Source organism: Cynocephalus volans, chromosome 2 (assembly GCF_027409185.1).
Source record: "Cynocephalus volans isolate mCynVol1 chromosome 2, mCynVol1.pri, whole genome shotgun sequence".
NCBI classification, from domain to species: Eukaryota; Metazoa; Chordata; class Mammalia; order Dermoptera; family Cynocephalidae; genus Cynocephalus; species Cynocephalus volans.
In genome coordinates, this window is record NC_084461.1 from 158,078,177 (window position 1) to 158,105,772 (window position 27,596).

The 27,596-nt window shown below is 52.1% G+C and overlaps 1 protein-coding gene across 1 annotated transcript in view; it reads right to left on the minus strand.

Annotated features, from left to right (window-relative positions):
* COL23A1 (collagen type XXIII alpha 1 chain) overlaps positions 1–27,596 on the minus strand; it is a 346,587-nt gene that overhangs the window by 15,160 nt on the left and 303,831 nt on the right. Inside the window, exons 6-11 of the mRNA XM_063087529.1 lie at positions 9,997–10,023; positions 8,417–8,443; positions 6,974–7,000; positions 2,572–2,688; positions 1,597–1,632; positions 1,150–1,176 (exon numbers count right to left, since the gene is read on the minus strand). Coding sequence (XP_062943599.1) covers positions 1,150–1,176; positions 1,597–1,632; positions 2,572–2,688; positions 6,974–7,000; positions 8,417–8,443; positions 9,997–10,023 — 261 coding nt within the window. The remainder of the gene's footprint in view (positions 1–1,149; positions 1,177–1,596; positions 1,633–2,571; positions 2,689–6,973; positions 7,001–8,416; positions 8,444–9,996; positions 10,024–27,596) is intronic.

Genomic DNA, 27,596 nt, shown 5'->3' on the forward strand with positions numbered 1-27,596 from the left:
CCATGCCCCAGGCACGGCCCAAGGAGGGAAGAAAACAGAGAGCTGGCATCTGGAGAGCACTTTAAAAGCTAACGTGGCCGAAAACTTATGTCCCCACAAAAACCTACACATGGATGTCAATAGCAGCTTTCTTCATAATTGCAAAAACTTGGAAGCAACCAAGAAATCCTTCAGCAGGTGAATGAGTATACAGGCTGTGGTACATCAGCACTAAAAATAAATGAGCTATCAAGCCATGAAAATGTGGAGCAACTTAAATGCCTATCACTAAGTGAAAGAAGCCAATCTGAAAAGGCTACATAGTATATGATTCCAAACATATGACATTCTGGAAAAGGCAAAACTATGGAGACAGTAAAAAGATCAGTGGTTGACAGTGGCGAGGGAAGGGTGAATAGGCGGAGCACAGTTAATTTCTAGGGCAGTGAGGGCTGGCCCGTGCTTACTAGGGAGAGTGCGGTGCTGATAACGTCAAGGCCATGGGTTCGGATCCTACATAGGGACGGCCGGTTAGCTCACTTGGCAGAGCGTGGTGCTGACAACACTAAGTCAAGGGTTAAGATCCCCTTACTGGTCATCTTTAAAAAAAAAAAAAAATCCTAGGGCAGTGAAATTACTCTGTATGATACTATAAAGGCGGGTACGTGTTGATGTATACATTTGTCCAAGGCGGCAGAATGTACAACACGAGGAGTGAACCCTAACATACACTACGGACTTTAGGTTGGTTATAATGATATGTCAATGCAGCTTCATGGATTGTAACAAACGTACCACTCTGGTAGGGAATGTTGGTAGTGGGAAAGCCTATGCATGTATGTGGGCAGGGGACAAATGGGAACTCTGCACTTTTTGATCAATTTTGTTGTGAATCTAAAAATGCTCTAAAAATAAAGTCTATTAAAACTCAAAAAACTAACATGTTTTATTATTCAACCCTCACAACTCAGTATGAAGAAGGCAGGAAAGGTTTATCATGCCCCCTTTTAACAGATGAGTAAACTGAGGCCTACAGGGATGCAGTAACTTGCCCATGGTCCTGGAATTTGGTCTCCTAACCCCGCTGCCTTAGCTTCAATGGGGGCGGGGTGGGGGTGGAGAGGGAGCCCGTCCCCAGGCCTGGGGAGGGTGGGGGGAGTGAGAACTCACCTTGGGCCCTGGGGGTCCCCTTGGGCCCTGGAACAAGGGAAGAGCAGGTATTAAACATCATACTGGAGGCTGCTCCTGGGTCTGTCTTCCTCATCATGCTCGCTTAATAAAGGGCGACTTCAAATCCCATAGAAGCAGGCTGTCGCTAGGACCGGGGTTGTTCTGCCCAGTTCCAGGCCTGTCTCCTTGTGCCTTGGACAGCTTCTGCACTGGGGCTCAAATGGTGACAAGTGGCCGGCAGCCTCCCACACAGGAATGTGGGGCTATTAGAATTCTGCCTGGGCTGGAAGACTTGCCCGTCCATTTCCCTACCGCTGGAGGAGGAGCAGGAGCACAGGGTGCAGGCGCGCATACACTCATGCATGCTCTCATGCCCACGCAATCCTGGTGTCCTCTGTGTGGGTAGGAAAGGGGCTTCTGGGTTTCTGAAATGCCCTGGATACTGACCATCTCGCCGTCTTGTCCACGCTCTCCTTTGGGACCCTGAAGAGGCACGAGAGCATAGCAATGAGGGATGCAGAGATGTCACATTTAACTGAGCCCAAATTTCACGCCAGACCCTGGGCTGGGGTGCAAAACCTGAAAAGGGCGTATCATTGTCCCCATTTCACAGATGAGAAAGTTGAAGCTCAGGGAGTTATGTGCCCAATATGACAAATGACCCAAATGAGTAGCTGCTCTGAGAGGGGACTCTGGTGGCAGTTTGGTGGAGGTGTGGGCTCTGCATTGGAGGAGAAGGACAGGTAGGAGTCCCTGGGTTAGGGACAGAGATATAGAATGAGTTCTGGCCTCCATGGTTTGGTTTAGGAATACGGAAGGAAAACCAAGGATAGCTAGTTAGCACCGGGGTGGGAAGAGAGAGAGGAATAGGAGTTGGTAAAGATCTGCAGAGAAAGCATCCACATATGGGTCTCAGGATGTGGGTTGGGGTCCAAATTGGGAATGAGACTCAACTAAGGTCAGGGTTAGGGTCTATGGGTCTATTTGGGGTTAGAGTATTGGGGTGAGGTGGGTTTGGAGTCAGGGTCAGAATCTATAGGAGTCAATGTTAGGGTCTGGATAATAGTCTGAATTGGGGGCGTGGATCAGGATTTGGGAATGAATTTGGGGTCAAGGTCTTGAGTGGGGTTAGGGATCTGATTAGTGAGGTTTAAGGCTTGGTTGAGGTAAGAGTCTGGGTTGGGGTTAGCGTAAGGGTTGGTTTGGGTCTAGGGTCAGGGACAAGATCTGATTGGGGTTGGGGTTGGATCTGTGTTGGAGTTAAGGTCAGGCCAAGGTTCATTGTCTGGACTGGGGTTAAGGTTGGTGTTGGGTCTGCATTAGGGAAAGGGCTGGGGCTGGGCTGGCTCTGGGCTCAGGGTTGGGGGTTTTGGTCGATACAGGACCAGGTCCTGGGTGGTCTAACTCCATGTCCACTCTTACCACTGGGCCTTGAGCTCCCCTGGGGCCATCTTTTCCAGTGTCGCCAGGAGGGCCCCGGGCCCCCGGGGGTCCAGGGGGCCCTGGAGGCCCAGCAGCTCCATCTTGCCCTTGGTCTCCCTGAAAGAGAGGGGTCTTGGCATGACTCTGAGGGTGAGGGGAAGGGCTTCCAGCCTCCAGAGAGAGGCTCCTTCCGAAGGGCAGCCCCGTGCCTTCTCCTTCCCCCACCCATGGGGTAGGCTCAGAGGGAAGGGCTTTACTATTGGGCCTCCTGTCAGTTCTCGGAGAGGCCCAACAGAACCATTTACAGTCCAAGGAAATGTGCCACCTCTCCAGCACCTGAAGCCCAGATATGGTGTTGAGGTGAGAGAAGATTCACACCGATGAGGAAGGAGGGACACGTGCCTGACCAGCCCCTTCTTTCCAGAAAGGGGACTGAGTGTCTCCAGAAAGACCTTCCTTGTTGGTCAACTCCTGCTTCATTAAAAGTGAAGGAGGTGTACTCTTGGGCATTTGTGTCAGAGAAACAAAAACTTATGTTCAGACAAAAACCTGTACACAAATGTTCATAGCTGCTTTACTAGTAATAGCCCCAAACTGGAAACAATCCAAATGTCCTCCATAGGTGAATGGTAAATCAGCTGCAGTACATCCATATCATGGAACACTACTAAATAAATAAAAGAGGAATGAACTGCTGGCACATGCAACAGCTTGGATGCATCTCAAGGGAATTATGCTGAGTGAAAAACCAGTCTCAAAAGGTTAATACTGTATGATTACAACTACATAACATTCTTGAAGTGGCAAAATTATAGAGAGGGAGAACAGACTAATGGTTGCCAGGTGTTAGGGATAGGGGGATGGAGGGGATTGTAGCTATATATATGAGGGATCTTTCATGTAGTGGTTACATGAAACTACAAGTGTGATGAAACTGCAAAGAACTAAACACACACACAGATGAGTGTGTGTAAAATGGGGGAAGTCTGAGTAAGATTGGTGGATTGTATCAATGTCAATTTCCTGGTTGGAAATTGTACTACAGTGATGTAAGATATCACCACTGAGGGAAACTGGATGAAGGGTACACAGGGTACTATTTATTACAATTGCATGTGAATCCGCAATTATCTCAAAATAAAAAGTTAAAAGGGCCAGCCTGTGGCTCACTTGGGAGAGTGCGGTGCTGATAACACCAAGGGCACGGGTTCAGATCCCTATATAGGGATGGCCGGTTAGCTCACTTGGGAGAGCCTGGTGCTGACAACACCAAGTCAAGGGTTAAGATTCCTTTACCGGTCATCTTTAAAAAAAAAAAGTTAAAAAAAAAGGTGATGAAGGGCAACACAGTCTCTCTCATGCAGAACCCAAGCCCCAACTTTTGAACTCAATGTTAGTAATGGGTTCGACCTCAGGCAGCCAGAGCCCTCACCTCATGGCCCAACCTGCAAGAAGAGAAGACCACAGGGTGACCAGCACCATCCTGCTGCCCCAGCAGGGCCTGCCCAGCACCGGCACAGGCCACAGTAATTGCCATGCCTGGGTCATGGTGCCAGTAGCTCCCAACTTTCTTGTAACCAAGAAGGGAAGAAGCCTTCTGTGTCCTCATCCCTGAGCAAGCGATGACTTCCTGGAGGTTATCTTATTCAGTCCTCGTGATGAGCTAGCCAGAGCACTGTTATTGACCCATTTTACAGATAAAGTGGTTGGGGGTCAGAGAGGGTAATCATCTACCCAGGGTTACAGAGCTAGGCAAGGCTGAGCCTCCTCTGACCATCAAGGCAAGTGGTCTCTTTTAGGCACTGTTTTTCTTCCATGGACCCCTCATGATAATGTAAAAGCTCACCTCTCAAGTAAATTGCATTTAACACATAATGCACTTGTTTTACCAATTAAAAAATTAATGAATGCTCTCAGTGTCCGCCACTTAGATCTTCTGATTAGTCTGTCCTGGCCGTGGTCCTGATCAAAAGGTTGTAACTCCAGCCAAAAGGAAAGAAAACTAACAGTTTGGTTAGGTCACCCAGTTGCGGGTGGTGATGGTGGCGGGTAATTTCTATTTCGTTTTGGGCTGAATCAATTACAATTTGCAGACTCCCTCCCCCTCTTTCCTGCTGCTCCTTTTATAGCTCAGGGCCTCAGGTTGGGAACCACTGGCCTGTACTCTCCTTATTAAGGTGGAACACGGATTTAGACACTTGAGCAGGTCCTACGAGAGGTACTTGGGTTCTTCCCCGGCCAGGCTGCCCCCTTCTCCCTCAGGGATTGGATGGCTGAGGTCGAACCCTGGAAACATGGGGTGAGCTGCGGGGAGCACAGCAAGCCAGCAGGCCCAAGCCCCCCACTCAGCCGTCTACCTTGAGGACGCGGAGATTGTATGCATGATGGTCTCTACTTATGAAGCCCGGATTGAGCCATGGGAAAACCATCTAGTCAGCAAACAGGTTGTGTGGTCAGAAAGGCAGGAGGGGGATTTCAAAAACCACAGACTATTCCTGGAGGCCAGTCCACCTAACCCAGCCCAGAGGTAGGCAGTTTGGTGACTGGCGTGCAGACTGCCTTCCCCAAAGATGGCCTCTATGCTGGCTCCATGTGACCTTGCCACTCCCCATCAACAGCTAGGCTCTAGTTCCCTACCCTCTTTGACTCTGGTTAGACCCTGTGACTGAGCTGACCAATTGAATGCCACAGGAATGATGCCGTGTCCATTGTGGGTCTAGCTCTTAACAGGCCTGGCAGCTCCCACTTCCTGCCTCTTGGAATGGTGCTTTTGGGAAGTCCCTCTAAGGAGACCAGCTGCCACGTTGGAAGACACCTCAGCCACGTGGAGAGCCACACGTGGGCACTCCCCAGGTGAGCCACCAGCCATAGCCACATCAACTGTGGCTATGTAGGGAGCTATCATCTTGGACTCCAGGCCCAGCTGCCTCTGCCTGCAACACAAGAGACCTCAGCCAACCCAGGGGACCGTGAGATAGAATGATAAATTGTAGTTTTAAGCTGCTAAACTTTGGGGATGGAAGCGGAAGTGGTTTCACAGATGACCGCAACGTGGGGACAATAGGGAGGCCATCCATGAAGAGGGTGAGGGGCTTGGGAGGAGATCTGCTCTTCTATGACCTCCTGAGCTAGGGAATTCTAATCTGTTGAGGAGTGGGCATGCCGTCTGGAAGATCAGCTTCCATACATCTACCAGAAAGCAAGCAAAAAGATTTTTTTCAGCAGACACAAAACTCAACACGAGCGCCCTTTCTTAAACTTCAGAGCAATCTCACCAGCTGTGGCCCTGCCCCTGCCCTCCCATCACAGGCTCGGCACAGAACAGCTCTGTCTGTTGGGCTTAGCCTGGCCAGCCACTTCCCTGCTCCCACCTCGTGCTCACTGCCATGAACTTGCAGAGCTGGGGCCCAGCCCAGCCTAACCACAAGACTCCTGCCTTTCACACTGTGCCCCCCCCATTTCCTTCTCATTCCCCTGTATGGAGCACCCTCTTCTGGGCTCAAGCGGCTCCCGCATTCACCATCTCATTCCCACGGGCTTGCCATGGGTGACTGGCCCACTGGCTACAAGTTCCACCCCACAACCTTCTCACAAACAACCGGGCGTACGCCACTGTCCCGCCTTTCTCTGGGCACTGATGCGGTCAGGGCTCCCTCTGCTTCCTACCTGGGCCATGCTGGAACTGCAAGGCACTTGTCTAGGGCTACTGAAGGGACCCTCTGCTGACACCTGCTTCAGGGCCCACACCTGAGGTCTCCACTCTGCTTCAGTCTCTATTGAGGAGTCCCTAGGCTCAGTATGTGGCACTTCTGAGTTCCTGGGCCCAAGGGACACTGAGGGGCAGGGGTGGGCTTGGAGGAGACTCTGGGCTACCGTTCCTACACTTGCTCCTGGGTGCTGACTTTTACAATTGCAGTGAATCTTCACAACAACCACTTGGGGTAGGGGCTGTCACCCCTATTCACAGTTGAAGAACCTGAGTCTCAGAGAGGAAAGTGACTTGTTCAACGTCACTTGGCTGGTAAGTGGTAGAGTCGAGCTTTGGGGTCGGGTTTGCTGAGCCCAGAGACTTCCCTCTTTCTGGAGTGCTAGTTTCCCTGAGGAAGGTCAGTGTCCGGTCTGGGGCAAGTGCCAGCCCATTGTCCAGTCATCCACAGTGATAAACATGGGGACCGGGACATCTGCCAGAGACTCTCCATCTGTGCAGGGGGTGGCAACCTCAGCAAGACCAAGGCCCCTGGGGGCTTCCACGTTGTGGCCGTGGGTGGGGTGAGGGGCTTCCTCACTGCCTTTCTGTGATAAGCTATAGGGAGCTGGGGCCCAGAAGAAATGCTAGATATGCCTTATCATAATATAAAACAAACCATGTGGGTGGGTGAGGGAGGTCATGCTCAGTTCTTACCCGGGGGCCAAAGTCTCCTGGGGCACCCTAGGAGCAAAAAACAGGGAGATACATCACCACTGCTCTCATTATTTCTTTGCATTTCCAACGGAGCACTTACTCTGTGCTCAGTGCTGCACATGCATGGTCTGACAATTCTGACAAAAATAACAGGCAGGCTCTATTTTTATCTCCATTTTCAGTGAGGAAACAGAGGCACAGAGAAGCCAAATAACCTGCCTAAGGTCATACATCTACCAGATCCAGGGCTTGAAACCAGATGTTCCCTTATCTATGGCCAGTGTCCAGCCAGCTGTTCGAGGCTCCAGACATAGTGGAGCAGAGACAGCTCCTCTCATTGTGTCCTCTCCAAGGTATGATAATGATTAATTGTTGTTTTAAGCCACGAAGTTTTGGTGCTATGCGTTATGCAGCAATGGATACCAAGACACCAGTTTCTCTCTGGTTTCAAAGCCCCTGCTGGAATCGTTTCTACAACTTGGCATCGGCTGAACCTGCGAGAAGGTAATCACAACACATACAAACTGCTCATCATCGGCAAAGAACATTCAGGCCATGACATCAGGCAATCTTTCCCATGGCTCTGTGAGATTGGTTTTAATTTACAGATCGGGAAACTGAGTCCCACAGAGCCGGGCAACGGGCTCAATGCCATACAGTTGGTGGTGGAACCCAAATGCAAAGCTGAGGCTCTGAGCTCCAAATTGTGTGCCTTCCCATAGCTTCTTCCTCAGTCCTGGTGGTGCACTGGAGCCCTGACTTGCCCCCTTACCTAAGTGGCCACATCATAGTGGGGTCCACCATCAGCAGTTCTCACTTCTCCATGTCCAAATTCTGGGTTGGGGGTGGATGTGCCCCAGCCATGCCCAGCCCTTCCCTGAAAGCACCCAGTCAGCCCTGCCCACCTAAGTTTCCTCTGGTCCCTCCCTCCCCTGATCCCACCGTGGGACACATGGGTCTCTTCTGCTCTCTTCGCTTGGTGGTCCCAGCTCTCCAGGGGGCTACCTGTGATCTAAGTGCCAAATGCCGGGGAAACCTTTCTCACAAGACAGCGCTATGCCATCTGTTTTCCTGGAGGCCCTCCCCACAGAGAAGACCATTAACAGCCACCGTTCAATTACCCAAGCTCTCCTGCACCCCCTTTTCATGATTACTGACTTTGGAAACTTGTCATTCCGGTAGACTGTGCCTTTGAGTTTTGTTACTCTCTGGTGCCAGAAGAACTCAGATTCAACCCTCTGGGCATGTTATATTGTCAAAAGCAAGCCTTGTAAACCATTTTAGGAGGTAGGCACTACTGTCCCCACATTATAGATGGGGAAACTGAGGCTCTAGGAGGCGCTGTGTCTTGCTCAAGCACACTCAGGAACTGGGGGTTTGGAAGCAGGTATTTGGCATCCTCCGTCAGCCTTCTGCATACAAACAGACTCCAGAATCACTTACCTTTTCCCCTTTGGGGCCCGGAAGTCCCTAGAGAAGGAAGGTGGAGAAAGGACAGGTGTGAGTGAGGAGGAAGAGGCTGGCCCCCTCTTGCCTTCCCTATGGCTTTAGGACAGAAAGGCCTGCGATGCTGAGAAGAGCAGTGGGCAGTTGAGTGGAAAATTACACGCAGACCGTCTGTCCTTGCTGGCCCGAGGAAACCCCAAACCTAGATCCTCAGCATGAGGAAGATGGGGAATTTGGGGGTCACCAGCAAGGGCCCAGTGGCATCCTCTCAGCAGGGAGAGGGGCACATGCACTAGTCACTCCTACCAGAGAGCACAGCCCCTGACTGCTGAGCACCCACCTGTGCCTGGAGAGGAGACCACTGCCCCTGAGCTGTCTATCTGGAGTCTGCAATGTGGGAGGTGGACAGAGATCCTGTCTCCAGAAGCATTCTCTCCTTCAAGGGCAGTAGCCCCTTGGAGTCTGAGCTCTGTCCATCCCTCCTTGGTTGGATCAGTCATCTGTCCATCCCTCCATCCCTCCATCCATCCATCCATCCATCCATCCATCCATCCATCCTTGTGAGTGTGGGGGTGGTTTCACGCAGGCCATGGTGGCTGCCATTGCTCTCTGGCTACAGGAAAATGTGTCTCTTTCAATCCTGCCAAGTTACCAGGACTTCTAGGGGAAAAGGTCAGGCTGCAAGGCACTGACTGTGAGGATCAGATTACCCAGGCAGGGTACCAGACTGGGGCACACCAGCTTAGGGCTGATACCCTTGGTCAGGAACTGACCTGCTCACTGGCCGCCACTCCTCTCCAAACCATGCATCATCCCTTCAGCCGGTAATGTATTCACTTGTTCATTCATTCAACAAATTGTCCACCTGTGCAATTGGTTCTTTGCTTCTCCCCTTTAACAATTTGATTTGTCAAGTCATTCATTTCTTCACTTGTTTGGTCAATCATAATGCATTTATGCACTGACTAACTCACCCACTCTTCCATGCATCCAACTGTCTGTACAAATATTGATTCATTACCTCATTTGACCATCCATCTGTCCACCCTTCCATCCACCCATCCATCCATCCATCCATCCAACTGTCCACCCATATTCAATTGTTTGATTGTGCTTATGTTTCTTTGTGCATTTTGGTCATCTGTTGAGGATGCCCGTGGACTATGGGCTCCTAGACCAGGTGTTGAGAACTCCTCAGCCTGATGCCCACCATGGAAGTCTCAAGAATGTATTGCAGGCTCCGTGTCTGGAGGCTGTTGGGAGGGGCTTGCATGCTTTGAGGGCTGAGGAGACACTAGGGACTGTGCTGGCCACAGTTCTCTGTCACCCCACTGCATCCCTGTGAGGCAGGAGCTAATGCAACCATGTGACAGATAAGAAGCCTCAGGCTAGGAGGCTGCACAGTCAGCAGGTGCTGGAGCTGGATTTGAACTCAAGCCTGACGTGCAAAGGGCTTCTCTCTGTGCTGAACCAAGTTCCCAGTCGCCCCTTCCCTCTGGTACCCCATGGTCACTGCCCGCCCCTCGCCCACAGCAGCTCCATCCCAGGACCCCCAGAATTGCCCTCTTGTCACTTACAGGCTTGCCATCCAGACCCAGTGGGCCCTGGAAAATGAGAGAGAGAGAACAACGTTTACACACAGGAAAGAATTTCTTGTCTTATGACCCAGATGCATTATTCAGTGACAAGAAAACAAAGCCTGTCCTGAGCCCAGCGGTCTGGGTGCATTTCATGTGGACTGAGGAGGGGGCATCTGTGTTTGTCTGCTGCTTAGAATCCCTTCCTCTGACAACAGTGTCCCAGTTCTTCTGTAGTGACCACCCCCATCTCAACCCATGGGGTTTGGGCAGGCTGCTGGGGTGGGCAGGTGACTGCATTCGCTTGGCCAGGGCGATGGGCTCAGGGATGAGGCTGGGACCCAAGTCAGGCCCTAAGCGCCTGCCTGGGACTTTGAATGGTGGTGCTTTAGGGGAAAGAGAGCCCTTTTCTCCTGATGGGACCATGTCTGGAGCTCCCAGGGCCACCATGTGGCTTGAGAAAGAGCCAACAGAGAGGAAAGCAGAGCTGAGAGACAGAGAAAGACAGGGCTGAGGGCCTGAAGCTGAAACTTCCCCTTCCTGCTTCAGTTTGTGAACTAATACTTTTGTTTTTCCCTCAAGTCAGCTTCAGTTGAGCTTTTGTCAGTTGTTCCTGCATTGCTGTGGACTTTGCAGGCAAAAGCAAAGGCTGAGAGAAGCCAAACAACACAAGGACGGGTTGTGAGAGCTGGGGCATCTTGGGGACATCCAGGGCTTCTGTGGAGTCTGCAGGGTGCCAGCGACATCTGCACAGCAGCCTCTTACTGGGCACCCCTCCACCTGTCCACCCACCAACCCACTCCACAAAGCCTCGCTGAGCTCCCTGTCCATGTGGGGCTGTGGAGGAATCCAGCAGGCAGGGATACTGTGGACCAGGGCCATCTGGTCTCCGCCATCCCGTCCTCCTCCCCACAACTGTCCCCTCATCCCCATACTCACTTCACCCTTGACCCCAGCAATGCTGCATGCAGCTCCACACTTCTGAGCCTTTGCACACACACCCTCCACCTGCCTGGCACACTCTTCCCTCCTTTGTACATCTTCAGCTCAGTTACCTAGTCTTCTATGAAGCCCACCAGGCTTTTCTACTTCCCAGAATCAGGCCATCTGTCCCTGTTCCCAGTACATATCCTAACTGTTGCAGGTGACACGACATATTGTTAACATGTGGTCTACTCAAGTCTTCCCCAGTAAAGTCAGGTAGAGGGTCTGACCTCCTGTGTCTCCAGTGTTAAGATGAGGCCTGGCACGAAGCATGTGCCTCGGAAATGCATGCTGAGTCAGACAAAGGAGATATATAGAGCAAGAAAGAGAAGACATGTGCAAATAGGAGTACACAGGCATACAATGTAGAAAGGGGAAAGGCGGGACAGATAGAGTTCTGTCAGTTCACAGCTGGGAGAGAGCATGTCCCACTGTGGGGAGGACTGGAAAAGAGTAGGGAGTGCTACGTTGAGAGAGCAACACTTGGGGATTTGAATCTAGTGTGTGTGTGTGTGTGTGTGTGTGTGCGCGCGCGCGCGCGTGCGAGCGGGGGGGGGGGGGGGACATGCAGGCAGAGAGAACAGCCCAGCAGAGGCAGGGAGAAGGGACCCTCAGGGCACCGAGGAGCAGAGGGGCAGCTCAGGCTTCAGCATCTCTCATCAACCCCTAGCCTGCAGCCTCTCTCACAGCATGGGTTTGTGCCTGTCACTCTCTGTGGTTCAACTGGCTAACAATGGACTCCCAAGCCAAGCACTGGGGTCCTTCGTGGCCAGGCCCAGCCTCTGCATTTGGTCACTATGTATTCTTGTCACTTCCTGAGCTCTCTGTTTTTTTTCCCATCTTCGTGCCTTTGCTTGGACTGTCCCCTCTGCTTGGACTGCTCTTCCCTGTCTTCTCCATCTGGTGAGAGTCTATTCATCCTTGGAGATAGTCTCCTGCTCCAGGAAGACTTTCCTGGCCCCCGGCAGAGCTGATCTCTCCTTTCATGGCTCTGGACACAGCCTGGAAGTTGGCCACCCCGCCTGCTGGGTCCAGAGGTAAACTGTGTGTTTCTCTGCTTGACCTCCAGACTGCCCAGAGTGGAGACAGCCCATCCGCCAATTCTCGTCATGTGAGGCCGGCCACTCCATGGAGGACTCAAGGCCAGGGCCTTGCTTGCAGCAGGAAACCAGGGGAATTCTGAAAATTGGCGTCTAAGTGCTTCCACTGCTAGCCTCATGGTCAGCTGAGGGTTTGGAAGTCAGAGTGATGGCCTGGGGGCAGCTGGGGTCCCAGGAGAGGCGGAGTAGGGCCATCCCAAAGTTTTGGGGGTCCAGACCCCAGGGGTTCCTGGTCAGAGTTCTGGTCAAATAGCAGCCACAGGCACAGTTCTGGTCCTCATCATCTGAGTCTCATTGAGAGCTGCCTCAGCTTGGTGGGGGAGCTCCTCTTGCCAGCCCCCGGCTGTCCTGACCTCTGGGTCCACATGCCCAAGGCCTCCTGCCCCCCTCCACAGGGCCCCCCCCTCCTCAGGGCTGTGTCCCCTGGGAGTCCCTACCCTGGACTTCTCACTGAGGCCCGGCCCTCTCAGTGGCACAACACACACAGGGCCCAGTCCCCTCATGGGTCTCTTCTGGGAGCTCTTCAAGGCCCCCAAACTCAGTCTTAATCACCATAACACCTTGCAAGGTAGGTGCTATCATCCCCATCTTACAGAGGGGGAAGCTGAGGCCCAGTGAGAGGAAGCCCTTGCCTGAGGTCATGCAGCTGGTAACAGACCCAGGGCCAGAGCACAGGACCAGATCTCAGTTCTACATCCTCTCTGTAGTCAGCCCCTGCAAAGGCCTTGTCTGGCTTCCTGTACACTCTCTCCTCCTCCAGCTCAGCCTTGCATGCCTGTTTGAATCGTCCCTGTTCACACTGCCCTGGACATTGCCTGCCCGCTGGCCTCTAGCTACCTCTTCCAGTGTGGCTGCTGGTGCCAACTCTGTGCCCAGGTCCAGTGTGTACCTGTGTGTCCTGCTGAACTGAGCCTAAATACAGTGCAACTCCCACCCCCACACATCGGCATGGATTATAAAACCACAATGCAAAACAAAATTAAAGAGAGTCAGGTACAGTTTATAACTAAATAAAGCTCTTTCTTCTTGATGTGTGGGGAGGTAGGACACAGTAAGCCCTGCAGCTAAATTGCTGGGGCATCATCTCATGGCCCCTCCCTGCCCTGGGGAACTTTCTAGAATGCAAATCTGACTGCACTGCTCTCCTTCTTGAGGCCCTCTGTGGAGCCTCACTCCTGAAGGATGACGTCCAGACCTTCTAGTCCTGGTGCCCAAAGCCCCCTGCCCCAGGCGTGGGCACACATCTCCACTGAGTAGTGTCTTTCCTTAGAGTGACAACCACAAGCCTCTTGTCTGCTGGGCTGCATGCTGCCCTCTGCCAACTCTCAGATTGCCCCTGGTGGGTCATTGATGGTACAGCCTTGGTCCCTAAGGCCTCTTTCGGGTCTTTGAGAAGCCCCAAAAGTAACAGAAAACCAATTTTTCCACAGAGGGTCCTGCTTATATTGGTGATCACAGAGTTTGTGGCTTTTAGGACTTGGAGTTTTAAAAAATTGAATAAAGTTTGTAGCTTGCAAGTACAGGCGGGGGTGCTATTTGAGCAGCACTCTTGGAAACAGCCACCGCGAGGCTGAAGGAAAGTTGATTCCAGTTCCCTGGGATACCCAAGCCTGGAGCTGATGCAGAGCAGATTCCCATGGCAAGCACAGAAGCTTCATGTGTGTGGCCTCTGGGATGAGCTGACATACGGCCATGGCCTCGGTCCATGGAGGTGACTCCTGGGCAGAAGTCTGTCCCCTGACTCCTGAATTCTCTGTCTGGGTGAATGGCTGACCTTGCAGAGGCTGCTGGATAGAGGGAGGTCACTGGAAGGCACTGAGGACTGGACTCCAAGGTGGGCAGAGAAAGAAACAGCCTGGCTTTGGAGTCAGATGCACCTGCCCGGCTTGGGGACATGATTCTGACCTCCCTTCCTGTCCTTGGGGAGGCTGGGCCTGTCCTCTGGGCTGGGGGTCCTGGGCTGTGAACCTCCAGAGGACCCTGCCACATTCATCCTATATAGTGCCTTTCTCAAACTGGTGCATGCTGTCCTGCAGGGGGGCAACAGGCTTGCCTGGGGAAACACTGGGTTACACTCTGTGGAGCAGATCTCTTTCCTGCAAGCCTCATCTGAGCCATGTTCTGCTTTGTGGGTCTCTATGAGGGCAGTGTTCCCAGCCTCAGTGGACCCCCCACCCTCTGTCTCAGGGCCTGGCTGAATCTTAGCAAAGCAACAGAGGTACCATGTTGTGTAGATGATCTGCAACTAGGTGTTTCCATGGGTTGGAGGAAGGGCTGAGACGGGCTCTGGGTGCTCTTGAGAGAACCAACAACCCAAGGAAGGGCTGGTCTGAAGGGAGCCAAGAACAAATGGGGAAGGGGTGGGGTATGGCAGGCTGGACAAAGGAAGGGCAGGGCAGGATTCAGGCTGAGTGTCCAAGCCCATGACAAGCAGGTTCTGAGCACAATAGGGGCTGTTCTGAGAGGCTGGGCAGTCTGGAAAAGCAGAGCCCCTGTTTGGGTAGAGCTTGCCTTTGTGAGGGGTCTCTCCTGTCCTCCCCTGCCCCAGCCAATGGGGTGCTGACCATCAGCTGCTCCTCTCCCTGCATCTCCCACAAGAGGGGTGAGAAGAAAAGGGGCTCAGAGCAAGCTCACCAACCAGCCACTCACGGAGCGAAGGGCAGGGCGTGCTCCTTGCCAGGCCTAGGCTCAGACCCCTTCTGGGAGCCTCAGCTTCCTCATCTACGGATGCCACGGTTCTGTGCCTGTAGGTACTCAATACCCGCCAGCTCCCTCCCCTGCCTGATCAAAGCTGTGGAATCCACTAGAGGTTTTCAACACCTTCTGCCCTCCACGAAACCCCACAGCTGTTTACAAGCTTTGGTTCTGCTTTAAATCACTCTTTCCCCCTGGAGATCAGCTGGGCTCCAGGATGTTTCCGGATGTGTGAGAAGCAAAGAAAGCCCATGAGCAGCAGACCAGGCAGCCAGCTGTCTCACGAGCACCGGACAGGCAGACCCCCCCCAGTGCTGGCTCAGTCCCTTGCCTCGCTCAAGGACCAGGGTGTCTCAGAGCCTGTCTCCTCATCTGTAAAACAGAGGTCTCCTCTTGAGCGACGAGTTCAAATTGGATCCCAAGTCAGTCTCCTTTGTTTCCTTCCTCACCCAGACCAACCCAAGACACGAGACCCTACAGGCAACCAACACAGAACTGGGTCTGCATTGGTCCTGGGGGGACAGTGCTGGGCGTGACCTTTATGTGCCGAATGGCTGGCAGTGGGACATGGGCTGTGCCACTTGCTGACTCTGTCACTTTGGGGATTTGCTCCCCTTCTCCCCACATCGTGTATTTCCTAAGCAGCATTCCTCAGAGCCATCTTTTGAGAAATACTAACATGTGTAGCAAAAGAGGGGAGGCTTTTTGGTGAAATAATTTTGGAATATGGAGTATCATAGTCCCCTTATCTGTGGTTTTACTTTCTGCAGTTTCAGTTACCTGTGGTCCTAAAATGTTAAACGAAAAATTCCTGAACTAAATAATTCCTAAGTTTTAAATTATGTGCCATTCTGCATAGCGTGAGGAAATCTCCCGCTGCCCGACTCTGTCCTACTCGGAATGTGACTCATCCCTTCATCCAGCACGTCCCGCTGTAAGTGCTACCCCCCAGTTAGTCACCGAGTAGCCCTCTTGACTAACAGACGGACTGTCCGACTGTTGCAGGATCACAGTGTTTGTGTTTAAGTAACCCTTATTTTACTCAATAATGGCCCCAAAGTGCAAGAGTAGTGATGCTGGCATATTTTTTATAATTGTTCTATTTCATTATTAGTTATTGTTGTTAATCTCTTATTGTGCCTAACTTATAAATTAAACTTTATTATAGGTATGTATATATAGGAAAAAACAGTAGATGTAGGGTTTGGCACTGTCCGCAGTTTCAGGCATACACTGGGGGTCTTGGAACATATCCCTGGTGGATAAGGGGACCACCGTCTGGTGGCACCATCCCTGGAGCATCTCGGTGCTCACCAGCCAATGAAAGCCCATGCTGACTCCACGCCAGGAAAAGTTTAGCACTGCCTGTTGGCTGCCAGTCTTCCTGATTGTGGCCCAACCCTCCCCAAGATCAGATCAAGCATCTGTTGAACTGAACCAAATCAACAAACTGGCCTTGTTTAGATGCAGACAGGAGTATGTGCTCAAATTGTCTGGAGCTGGGTGACTATCTTGCTTTCTGGTTGTAATTAATGCTGACGGCTCCTGTCAGTGAATGGAGCCCTCGAAATGCACCGGGACAGGGCCCCTGGATGAGGGGCTTACCAGGATTATCAGTCCGGGACTGAGTAATTATGCCCCAGATGTTGACAATTCATCCAATTACAAGGCCATCGGGGCCTGAGGTTCCAGCCTGGGAAGCACGCATTCCTGTGTGAAGGCTCCCTAAGCCGGCTCCCAGCCTTCATTAGGGCTGGCCAGCGGGCGAGGGGTGGGTGGGCAGTCCCTTCAGGGCAGGTCAGCACCATATGGTTCTGATTTCTCAGGCCAGGCTGTTTGCACACACATGGGCTGCAGCAAGACTGTCTGGGGTTTAGCAATTTCCCAAACTTGAATTCCTAGCTCCAGGGGAAGGGAAGAGAGGGCCCTCAGTGCTCAGGTCCAGCCTGCTGCAGCTCGTGCCCCGATGGTGGCACAGCATTGTTCTAAGAGAACTTCTTCCTGGGATTTGGGGGACTTTACAGAGTGGGCTCTTCAGTCACCTAGCATCCCAACCCATAGCAAGCAGTAGGGGATTTAGCCAGGTGGTGTCCCAAGAGCTTGCATCAAGGTTGGGGACCTGCCCCTTCCTACTGTCTCAGACATGGCCTGCTGCCCTATCACCTGCAGCTCTGTAGGGGCATCTGAGTTTGTGACCCCTGGCCGAGAAAATCTCCCAGGTCCCTTTCAGTTCTACAATTCTGTGAGAAACCAGCTGGCTTCTATCTTGGGGAGGAGGCACACTCAGTGACTAGGCCATGTGTGCTGGAAGCAATACATGTATAGTCCACATTACACATCATGGCTAGAGAGGTGGTGTCTACAGTGCTATGCTTTTGAGCCGATCCCCAAATACCTGCTGAAATTATACATGTGCCTGTTACTGATATCTGGAGGGGAGAACCATGATTACCCCATCAAGTATCAGGAGAAATTGTTCCTAGTTGAGGGGGCAGGGGAGGGAGTGAAGGGCGTTGACTCCCACTGGGTGTGAGTCGGGCTGTGTCTTCCTGAGCCACCTCTAGCTCAGACACATGGGGCTGGTCTGGCGAAAGGCACTGGAGGTAGCAGACAGGCCGGGGCACCTGTCCTCAGCTCATTTTGTCGGCAGCCTTGGAAGAAGTGGAGATCTAGCAGTATGGAGCAGCAGCTGACCAGAGGGTGATGGGCACAGTGTGGCTTGAACCCCGGTATGGAGGCAGCATCACTGAGATGCTGCTTGACGGGGTGCTGAGGGCGGTCCGCCTGGACAGCACAGCTCAGGAGGGGCAGCTAAGACCCAGCATTACCTGGACGCCAGGGGACAGAGTGAACCAGAGAGCTGGCAGCAAAGGCTGAGGCTGTGGGCACTCTGCTTACCCTGCCCATCAGCAGGGACAGGCCAGCCCCTGCTCTGCCCTCCTGTCCCCTCCTTGGTCTGCTGGGGGCCCTTGCTTACTTCCTCTGCACCTCACTCAGGTTTGATTTCCCAACCTTCGTGGGAGCTGCCCTTGGTCCGCGGGGTGGGTCCTGCTTGGTTTCCACAGACAACATAGGTGGGACGATTGTCATACACTGGCAATGAATTGTTTGGAACCCTTAAGAATCCAAAGAGCTTGTGTAAAATTTGGATTTCTAGCTTCTCTTGAAATCTTGGAAGATTTGGTGATGATTGCCCTGCATGGGCTGAACTGCAGCACTCTGTATAGATGGGGCAGGTGCCCCCCAAGTCCGCCTCAGGCCCCACCATTCTCTGTGCTCTCCCGCACCCAGCCAGCCTCCTCTATTTCCTCACCTGGCCGGCCCCTGTAAGGCACCAGTGAGCTGTGAGCCTGCAATTCTAGCTCCAAACCGTTTCTCCAGTCCTCTCACCCCCCACCCAGGACTTGGCCTCCCTCCCAGGCCAACCTCCACCAGCCTCCCTGCTTCCTGCCACACATGCCCATTCTTCATGCACAGCAAAGGAGCAGGGACATTTCGCAGACCTTGGAGTGAGCTGTTTAATTTCCCTGGAGCCCGTGGCCTCCTCTAGAAAGTGGGTGTGGTGCAGATGGAATGGCTCCCCTGGAGCACATAGCGGGTGCCAGAGGAAGGTGGGGTGAATGAGTAAGTGCATTGTGTTGGGTCAGTTTTGGGGTGAGTGGACCCCAAAATGGAGTAGAGCTGAAGTGACACTCACTCTTGCTTTACCTGGACATTGCTGACCCTGACCACAGTGCTCTCAAGGCAGATAACATTATCATCCCCATTTTACAGATGAGAAAACTGATGCTTGGAGAGGCCAGGCATAGCCAGAGCGGCACGGACACCAGCCTGCATTGTGTGCTCAAACCCCGTGCGCTTCCTGCCTTCCTTGCCTCCTCTGGCTCCAGTGGCACCTGGCACCCCTTACCCACAGCCTTCAGGGCAAAGCCACATCCCCTGGTCTGGCATTCAAGGATGCCAAGTGCCTCCTTCCAGACTCATGGGTCACCTCTTCTGAGAAACCTTCCTTAATTCCCCCCTCGCCCTGCCACAGTTTCTGTTACTGACTCATTGCTCTGTTCTCCTCCCCACAGTCACCATCCCCTAGGCTCCAGTGCTCTGAGGGACATCTGTGAATCTTTGAAGTGCCTTGTCCCCAGGACCTCTAAGCTGGGCTTGTGCCATTCTGTCCCATTGAATTTGGGTTTGAATAGGCCAAAAGGGAGGCCCTTTAGTATGGGAGATGACCCACTGGGGCCCATCTTTCCCCAGACGCCCTTCCAGATGGGTGGGTGTGCAGCCCTGGTTTGCACCCCTCCAGTGATGAGGAACTCACTGCTTCTTAGGCAGACCAATGGATTTGCAAAGTTTTTGCTTATGCCCAGCACTTCCCAGGTCAGACCCAACACTCTGTGGCTCCTGGCTCAATTGTGCCCAGACCCTTTACATGGCTAGGAAAACGAGGCCTCAGGCTCCAGCCCAGGGGAGGGATCTCAGCTCGCCTGGGTGGGGAGCCCCAGAGCAGATAGGAAGCAGCCAACTGCCTCAACAAGGCTGGATGCTCCAGGGCAACCAGCCTCTTGCTCCCCCTTCCCTGTACCCTCACCAGCCTGGCCCATCTTGGGTGCACCCTCTGCCTGGATGTCCACCCTGCAGGTCCCCACTTGTCAGCACCTACTGGTGCTGAAGGCTTCTGAGAGGTGACTTATGAATACGGAAGGAGGGACTTGGGAGGAGGGGTCATCCTTGAATGCCAGACCAGGGGACATGGTTTTGCCCTGAAGGCAGTGGGTAAGGGGGTGCCAGGTGCCACTGGAGCCAGAAGAGGCATGGGAGGCATTCCAACCTCAACTCACACCTCCCTTCCCAGGGCGGTGCTCCTGACCCACATCAAGCAAGGCCTGGGTTACAGGCGCTCACACAACCTATACCTTCCTGGCCCTGACCTCAGTGCACAGTGAGCTTTGATTCTCTCTCTCACTCAACCACAGGCTCCAAGGGACCCCTGGACGTATTTCTCCCTACTGTATCCCAAATGTCAAAGTGTCTTGTATGTAGTGAGAACACAATAAATACTTGAATGAACCAACTGGCAAGGGAATGATTCTATGAAAGAATGTCCAATTTCCCACTGGCTCTGGTACCCTGCCTCAGAGCACTAGAGGGCGCTCCTGACCTGCAGGGCCCAGCTGATTCCTACCCTTGGCCATGGCTAGGAGGTTAGCCAGGATGCTGGGCTGGGTGAGAGGGGCTCCTTCGGTCTCAAGGGCTCCTGCTGCTGGAGTCATGTGAACATGTTCTTCCATGCAGCAGGGTGAGGATGCTGTGAGGCTGCTTTGCTGCCTGGGGAAGTGGGAACAGGTGCCAGCCAGCAGCCAGCCCTGGAGCAGCCTGGTTTTGCAGGCAGACCAGCAAAGCACAGGACCAACCTCCTCTGCTGCCCCTGCTAAGTGATCTCCCAGAGCTAGATGTAGACAAGAGGCACCCCAGCTGCTGCCAGAAAGAAGCAGAGGGCCGCAGAGGCATCTGGGAACCAAGCTCAGGCCTCCCCGACAGGGTGTGGCTGCCGCCTGTCACTTGGCTGCCCCATGTGAGACACTCATGGGGAAAGAGGGGACACAGTGCTGGACCAAGACAAGGCACTTAACTCAAGGAGCACCTGCCTTGTGCTGTCTCGGGGCACTGGGGAGTGCTGTCTCTTTCCTGCAGCCCCGGCTGTATCTCCCTGACGTTCCAAATCTGGGGACCATTATTGGGGTCTTGGGAAGTCTGCTTTCATCCCGTCCCCACTCCACCGGAATCTGGGGGGCTGGGGCGCAGCACTGCAGGGGTCAGATGAAAATGAGGATGTTGAAATCTAAAAACAGATGAATTTGGGATATTACAGAGGAATCATTTAACTAATTACATTTTTACAATCAAAGCTGTTTTTGAACTAGGAGAGTGCAAGAAATAATCTGAATGTGTGGTGCTCCGTGGTCCCCCCCTTTTTTTGTTGTTCACTTGATTAATTCCAAACAGCCCCACTGTGTTATTCATTTCAAAATTGGTCCCAGGCTGAGGCCCTGTCTCACAGACCATATCTCAGCCCAGAGCTCCTGCTGCTCCCGGGGCCTTGGCTGTTGATGCTTCCAAGAGGGACCCTGGAGACAGCGTGCAGCCCCTGCTCCCTAGAATCTATGAGGCTAGTCAGGTGGGCCCTGTGCACGGTGCGTTGGGGGCCTGGGAGGTGTTGTAGGAGGAGTTCTGGTTCTGGTCACAGCCAGCCTACAACTCCTGCCAGCTCTGATCTCTCAATGCTCGATGAAGAGCTCCTCAGAAAGTCACTGCACCACCTCCTACCTGCACCCCATCCTCCTGTCTCTGCCTTGTGGCCAGGGAAGGCCTTTCCAATATATAGATCTGTCCAAGTCATTCAGGGGCTTCTGTGGCCTTCAAGCTTTTCTGCTGGGTGGGCGTGGGGGGGCTCCTCACCCTCTGGGCCCCTCAGTACCAGCTTCCTTCCTTTTCCTGCCTCCCTTCTCCAGACACATGGTACCACATCGAGCTCTGCCTGTCCTATCCGGCCTGTAGGCTGTGTTCATATGCCTGTGTTTGTGCTGCATGGAGTGTTTTCCCACCTTGTCCTTCTCCCAAACTCCTACTCATCCCTCAAGACACACGTCAAGAGTCCCTCTTCTGTGAGGCCTCCCCTGGCCCCAGGCAGAGTCAGCCACTCCTTCCTCAGCTGGGCCTGAAGCCTTGTCTGTATATATTACAGTCCTACCCAGTGTACCATAAAGATCTCTGTCTGGGAGAACTTCATGCTCGACTGGGGGACAGTGAGCATGCTGGGTGGGTGGTCAGAGTGCAGCAGAGGTGGCCAGGCCCGGAAGGCAGCTTAAGCAACTCAGAGACCAAATCAGTGGGGACTTATGGGCAATTGCTGAGTGGTATGTGTGGTTCCAAGGGCCTTACGGATCTTATCTCCTTCCCTCAAATAATATGTGTGGAATAGAGATCTCAAGCTCTTTTGTGCATGGGGAAAACAAGATGCACAGAGGCTAAGTGATTTCCTGAGTTAACACAGTCCTTTGGAACTGGTGCCACCTGCAGATGAGAGAATTGAGGTACTTCCGGGGGTAAGTGAGGTAGAATGATGGTGAGAAACGGTAGGACCCAATGAAGTGAGTCTTCAGAGGTGGAAGCGAGGCCCGACATGCTCACCACTGTGAGAGCTGGCCATTCTATGCCTCAGTTTCTCAATTCACAAAGTGGGCACGGGTCATAATGTATAGGGCAGAGATGTGCTTTGAAACTGTGAAGTGCAGCACAGACCTGATTCCTAATATTTTCATCCAGGTCAAGTCTCAACTCTTTGCAAATGTAGACACAGAAGCCCAGAAGGGCAGGGAAAGAACAGTGCTTGCACTGGTACCCAGTGGCAGTCCCCTGGCTGTGCCCTGCTCCAGTCAGCTGCTCCTTGACAGGGACAAGACCCTGGCCAGTGAAACAGAATTGGACATTTCATCATGAGGTGTGTGTTGTTCTCCCTAATTTCTAATAAAGGCTACGAATGAGGAACAGGAGAGAAGGTGAAATGAGGAAATGAACTTCTTCATTTAAGTTAGACTTGGCTTTTTGTCTTTGGAAAGCAGGAAAGGGTCTTTGCAATTTGATAATAGGAGTAGAATGCGGCCTACAGGAAGAGAGCTCCAGGGCTGGATAAAAACAGGGATGAGCGGAAAGAACTGGAAATTCACTCTAAATATCTGTCTCTCTGGTTGGTGAGAAGAGAAGGCCCCTCCAGCCAGTGCACAGACAGTCCTTGAGCCCTGGCCTCAATGCTGCAACCAGCTGACTGACAGGCTGGCTGGTTGGTGTCATGCAGCAGAATCCTGCAGCCTGGGTGCTAATTGAGGCTGTGGCATGCAGGCAGGCCATGTGTCTCAGCTAAGTCCTGTCACCCTCTGAGCTCGGTTTCCTCATCTGTCAAGTAGGACTGAGACCACTGGCCTCCCATGGTGAGACAACACATACAATGTGCACCCAGCGGGCACTCAATACATACACTTACTTCCCTGGCATGTTGGGAGGGCTGTGGGGGATGAGAGCTGACAGTCTTTTCTTCTCAGTTCCCAATGGAAGCATTGGGAGGGGTGAATGTCAATCTCGGACCCCTTGGCAGCTGTCCCTGGGGGACGAGTGGTTTCTAGAAACACACAGCCAACTTTCATTGGCCCCCTGCCTTGGTCAGCCTACAAGGTTCTACTCATTGCAGCCCAGGGAAAATTCTTTGGTTTCACCTTCTACTACTGCTCTGGCACTTGCTTGCTTACTCCTGCCACGCTGGCCTCAAGTGTATCCTGGATACACAAAGCTTACTCCAACTTCGTTCCCTGTGCACTTGCTTTTTCCTTTGCTGGGAACACCTCCCCCTTAGATTTCTGTATCTTTTTCATCATTTGTCTCAGCTTAAATGTCATCTTTCCCAAGAGCCTCCTGACTATTTAATCCAAATTACACCCGTCCATCTACCCAGCTGGCACTCTCATCACATCCCTGCTTTACTCTCCTTCTAGCACATTTCACTGTATTCAAAAAATGCAAGAAATGTTTAAATTGCCATTTGAGGGTGTAAAACAAACCAGAAAGTCACTAAAGCCCAATGTTAGGAGTCAAGAAAGTAAAAAATACCAAAAAAGAAGAAAAGTAAGGATTTTGATGTTGTAAATAGGAGATGATGAGTCTAATATTTTCTGTGCAAAAGTCAAGACGTAGGCATGAGAGACAAGTCTTTCCATCTTAGACAAAAAAAAAAAGACTTTTTGACAGTTTGGAGAAGAAAAAAAGGGTTGTGATAAATAAGAAACATCCAGGAACATCACATTGAGCCCCTAATCATTCATTCTCCATCCATGGCAAATTGGCTGTGTTAGTTCCTCTCCCACCACATGGCTCTCCAAAGACTGCGACTGGGTCTGACCCATCCTGTGCCACCTCAGTGTTCAGCAAGGGCATGAAACCATCAAGATTTGTTGAATAGAGCCAAGCCTCCTATTTATGAGATGGCAAAATCAGTTTGTTAACATAAATGCTGATTACTATCCAAAAATCAAGAATGCCATTCTCAGGGCTCCTCTGCAGCTCCTACCTTTGATTCACAATGTTCTGAGCTCAGACTTTCCCCTACCGTGTTGATTTCATGATGTCTGCTGTCCCTGGACTAATTGGGATCAGAAAGCTCTCAAATGCTAGTGATTTCCTACTTTAACTCTACACCCGCAATTCCAAGCTCTACCACCAGTTGTCAGGATTACACAAACCTTCTCATCAAAACTAAGACTATACTTCTAATTAAAATACACCCTAAATTAAAACAAGATACGTATCTACATGCATATATTTTTAAACTTATGACATTGGCATAGATTTAAAAGTATAATAATACCCACAGTCGGCAGGGTTTGTGGAAACATGCAGCATTCATACGCTGTTGATGGGAATGGAAATTAGTACAGCCTCCTGGAGGGCAATTTGGCAATACACATCAGAAACCTTAAACATGTGCAAACCCTTTGGTGCAGCAGTTCGACTTCTAGACATTTATTCTAATGAGATGATCATGGAAATAAGCCTACATTTCCACAGGATGTTGCCTATTCAGGTGAAAAAATGTCAGTATAAAGAGTATAACTTGGGAGACTGGTTAAATAAATTATATATTCATATATAATCAAATACCATGTAGACATAACATTCCATAAGGATTTTTAATGCTGTGAAAAAGTCTCATGATACATTAAATGAAAAAAATAGGCTACAAAAACGTATGCCCAATGAACTCCTATTTTCATAACAATAAACATAAAAAACTTCTATATAAAATATGCTAGAAACACCACCAAAATATTGAGAGGGCTCATCTGTAGGTGGTAGGATTATGGATGATTGCTTTTTCCTTCTTTGTGATTTTCTCCATTTTTCAAGTTTTATGATAAACATGATTTTGTTTTAATCGGAGGAGCACTACTAATGAACCCTTGGGAGCAGAAAGGACAGGCCAGCCTCTGCACAAGAGGGCATAGACATGGTGGCCTTGTCAGCCCTGACTGCCTCAAGTCCACAACCTGCCCCATAGATGCGGTGGCTCCTATGCCCTGAGTCCCCCAGCCACTCCTTCTGCATCCACATGGACCTGGTTTCAGCTGAGGGGGCACAGTTTTCACTGCTCGACTCTTCTCTTCTTCTTAATTCCCCATAGGAAGTGATAGGGTTCTGCCACAGAGAGAAAGTAAATTCTCCCTGAACCTGGTCCTGAAGTTTACTAAGCTGCAGAAGAAAACACCTTTTTCTAAAACTGACCGTTCTCAAAGTCCTTTTCCTTTCCAAATACTGCAAATGTATGTGAATAGATAAGAATGATGTGTTAAACCCATTTTTCCTTCCTTTCTCTCAGTGATGCGGACAGAGAGTGACATTTATGGAGGGGTTACTGCACTCCAGACTGGACATGGGGTTCTGCATAGGTCACCTCATTTAATCCTCCAGCTCTGCGGGTGTGATCTCCTAGGTTCCAGGAGGTCAAGTGGCCTGCCCAGTCCACACAGTGGAGCCAAGATCTAGACTTGGGCCTGACTGACTCGAAGCCCGTGGTGATTCTCTGCACATGCGGTGCCTCTCAGGCAGCCCAGGCCCCTCCGCACCAGGCAGTCGCCCTAACCTCTGGGAGGACCACATGCAGCCGTCTGTAAACAACCCCAGGCTGAGAGCCAGGCAGAGCTCTCCTGCCTTCCACAGGCCAAGAAACGAGAATTTTAGCTCAAAACACATGGGCCCCAGGAGGCCACAGAAGTCCCTCCCCCTTCCTTGGGGGAAGCCAAGGGGGATGTCACCTCACCCTGTGTGGGTCTCACGGAAGGGGCGGCCCATGAGGCAGTGCCAGAATGAGGGTGCTTGGAAGCACAGCATCTGGTGACCTGGCAGGCTCTTGATGCTGGTGACATAAATGCCCAGCAGTGGGCCAGCATAGCCCAGACAGGGCAGACACACAGATCTGTGCAGGACAGGGGTCTGTGTGCAAGTGGGGGCTGGTGACGTCAGGAAAAAGGCAATCGTGGGCTGTGACACCAGTTTCCCGGAGATTTTGACAGAGTCCGCTGACCCCTTACTGGGCTCAGCCTGCCAAATCTGCCTGCAGACAGGAGGTGGGGGAGGCATGCAGGCCCTAACCCACTTCCTTCCCACAGAGTCCCCAACTTCATGCCAGACAGACACTTGTTGGGCTCCATGCACATCCGTCCCCTGTTCCCCACCCTAACATTCACAAAGCCTCTTCTCTGGCCCAGGCTTGGAGCCACGCATCTCACACATGCTAAACTTCACATCAAATTCCCCAGCAGTCCTGCTGCTGTGACTCAAGGCGTCCTGTGTGCTCCAAGCCAAATGAGGGCTTTCCCAAGGCGTCACAGCTAGTGAGGGCAAAGCTGAGATGCAAAGCTGGCCACTGAGCTCCACACCCAGCCTCCTGCCCGTAGCCCACAGAGCTGACTGGCCACCCCCACCCTTCCCCAGTCCTGGGAGGAAGGAGGAGCAGAGGCCTCTGTGGGAGGCAGGCCCCCGGCAGCTGGTCTGGAGCTGCGGAGAACAAGCCCCCTGCCTCTCATCTGGGAAAAATGAGTCCTGTCCTCGGCCAGCATCTTCTCTGAGGCTCCCAGCAAGGGGAAAGGGCTCCTGGTCACCATTTGCTCAGAGGAAACAACAATGGGGAGGAGGGAAAGAAAACCATTTACCCAGCCCAACCCACTCCCTTCTGGACATGTAAATATGCAGCAAAGGGTACCCCAGAGGATAAAAGTTAACTAGGTCATCCCAGGAGTGGTTCTGTTAGAAAGTTTCCAGTCCTCTCGAGCTGGGAGAGCTCATAGTCCCAAGAAGTGGGGCTGAAATATTTCAGTGAAAGTGTGTGGATGCCCAGAGCCTCTGGCTGCCGTGTCCATGAATCAGGAGCCTAATGTGGAAGAGGCACTGGGGACGGGGTTGGGTCCCGAACCCCGGCAGGCTGCCTTGGGATGAAGGAGGATTACGGCTGGTTTTGACATTTCATGCTGACTTTGTGCAGAGCTGGATGTTTCTGATCTGAGAGGCCAGGCTGCCTGCTGCTGGGGGAGGTGTCCTGACTGCCCAGGAGATCCCAAACTCTCCTCTGGGCCTAGCACGTGGCCACTCAGGGCATGAAGTAAATCTTCCCCAAAGTTTTCCCTAAGTCCTGGAGGGCTGGGTTTGTGACACATTTTGTGCTTTAAGTGCTGCCATCACCTCTTTTTTGTCATTTAATCCCAATTCTGATGCTGGGAGGAAGGACTTCATCACCCCATTTGCAGAGAAGGAAACTGAGGCTCAGAGAGGGTGAGCGCCTCCCCTAATGACACCCAGCTAGGGTACAGCAGGGCTGGAATACAAGCCTGGGTCTCCCTGATGCTGGGGCTTGACTCCTCTGCTTAGCCTCCTGGGAAGGCATCTCCTGCAGGACTGGGGGCCACCCCTCAACTCCCCCCACCATCATGGCCAGCCTGTCCTGACTGGACAGACAGATGTGTTCATTAGAAAGTCCTCTGAACCAACCAACATTTCTCTCCCTGCACCTTCCTGCCCTGAAGGCACAGAACAAGCCTGTCGTCCCCTCACATGAGGTCCTGCCCAGCTCTCCTCTCACTGGGCTCAGCCTGCTCTTTCTGACACATCAAGATGTCTGACTCCCATGCAGGCACGGCCTCGTTTCATCTTGATTCTGATGTGGTGCTCAGTTGGCCTGGGCTGGGGACATCTATTCCAAGTATAAGCCAACTTTTGGTTTAATTG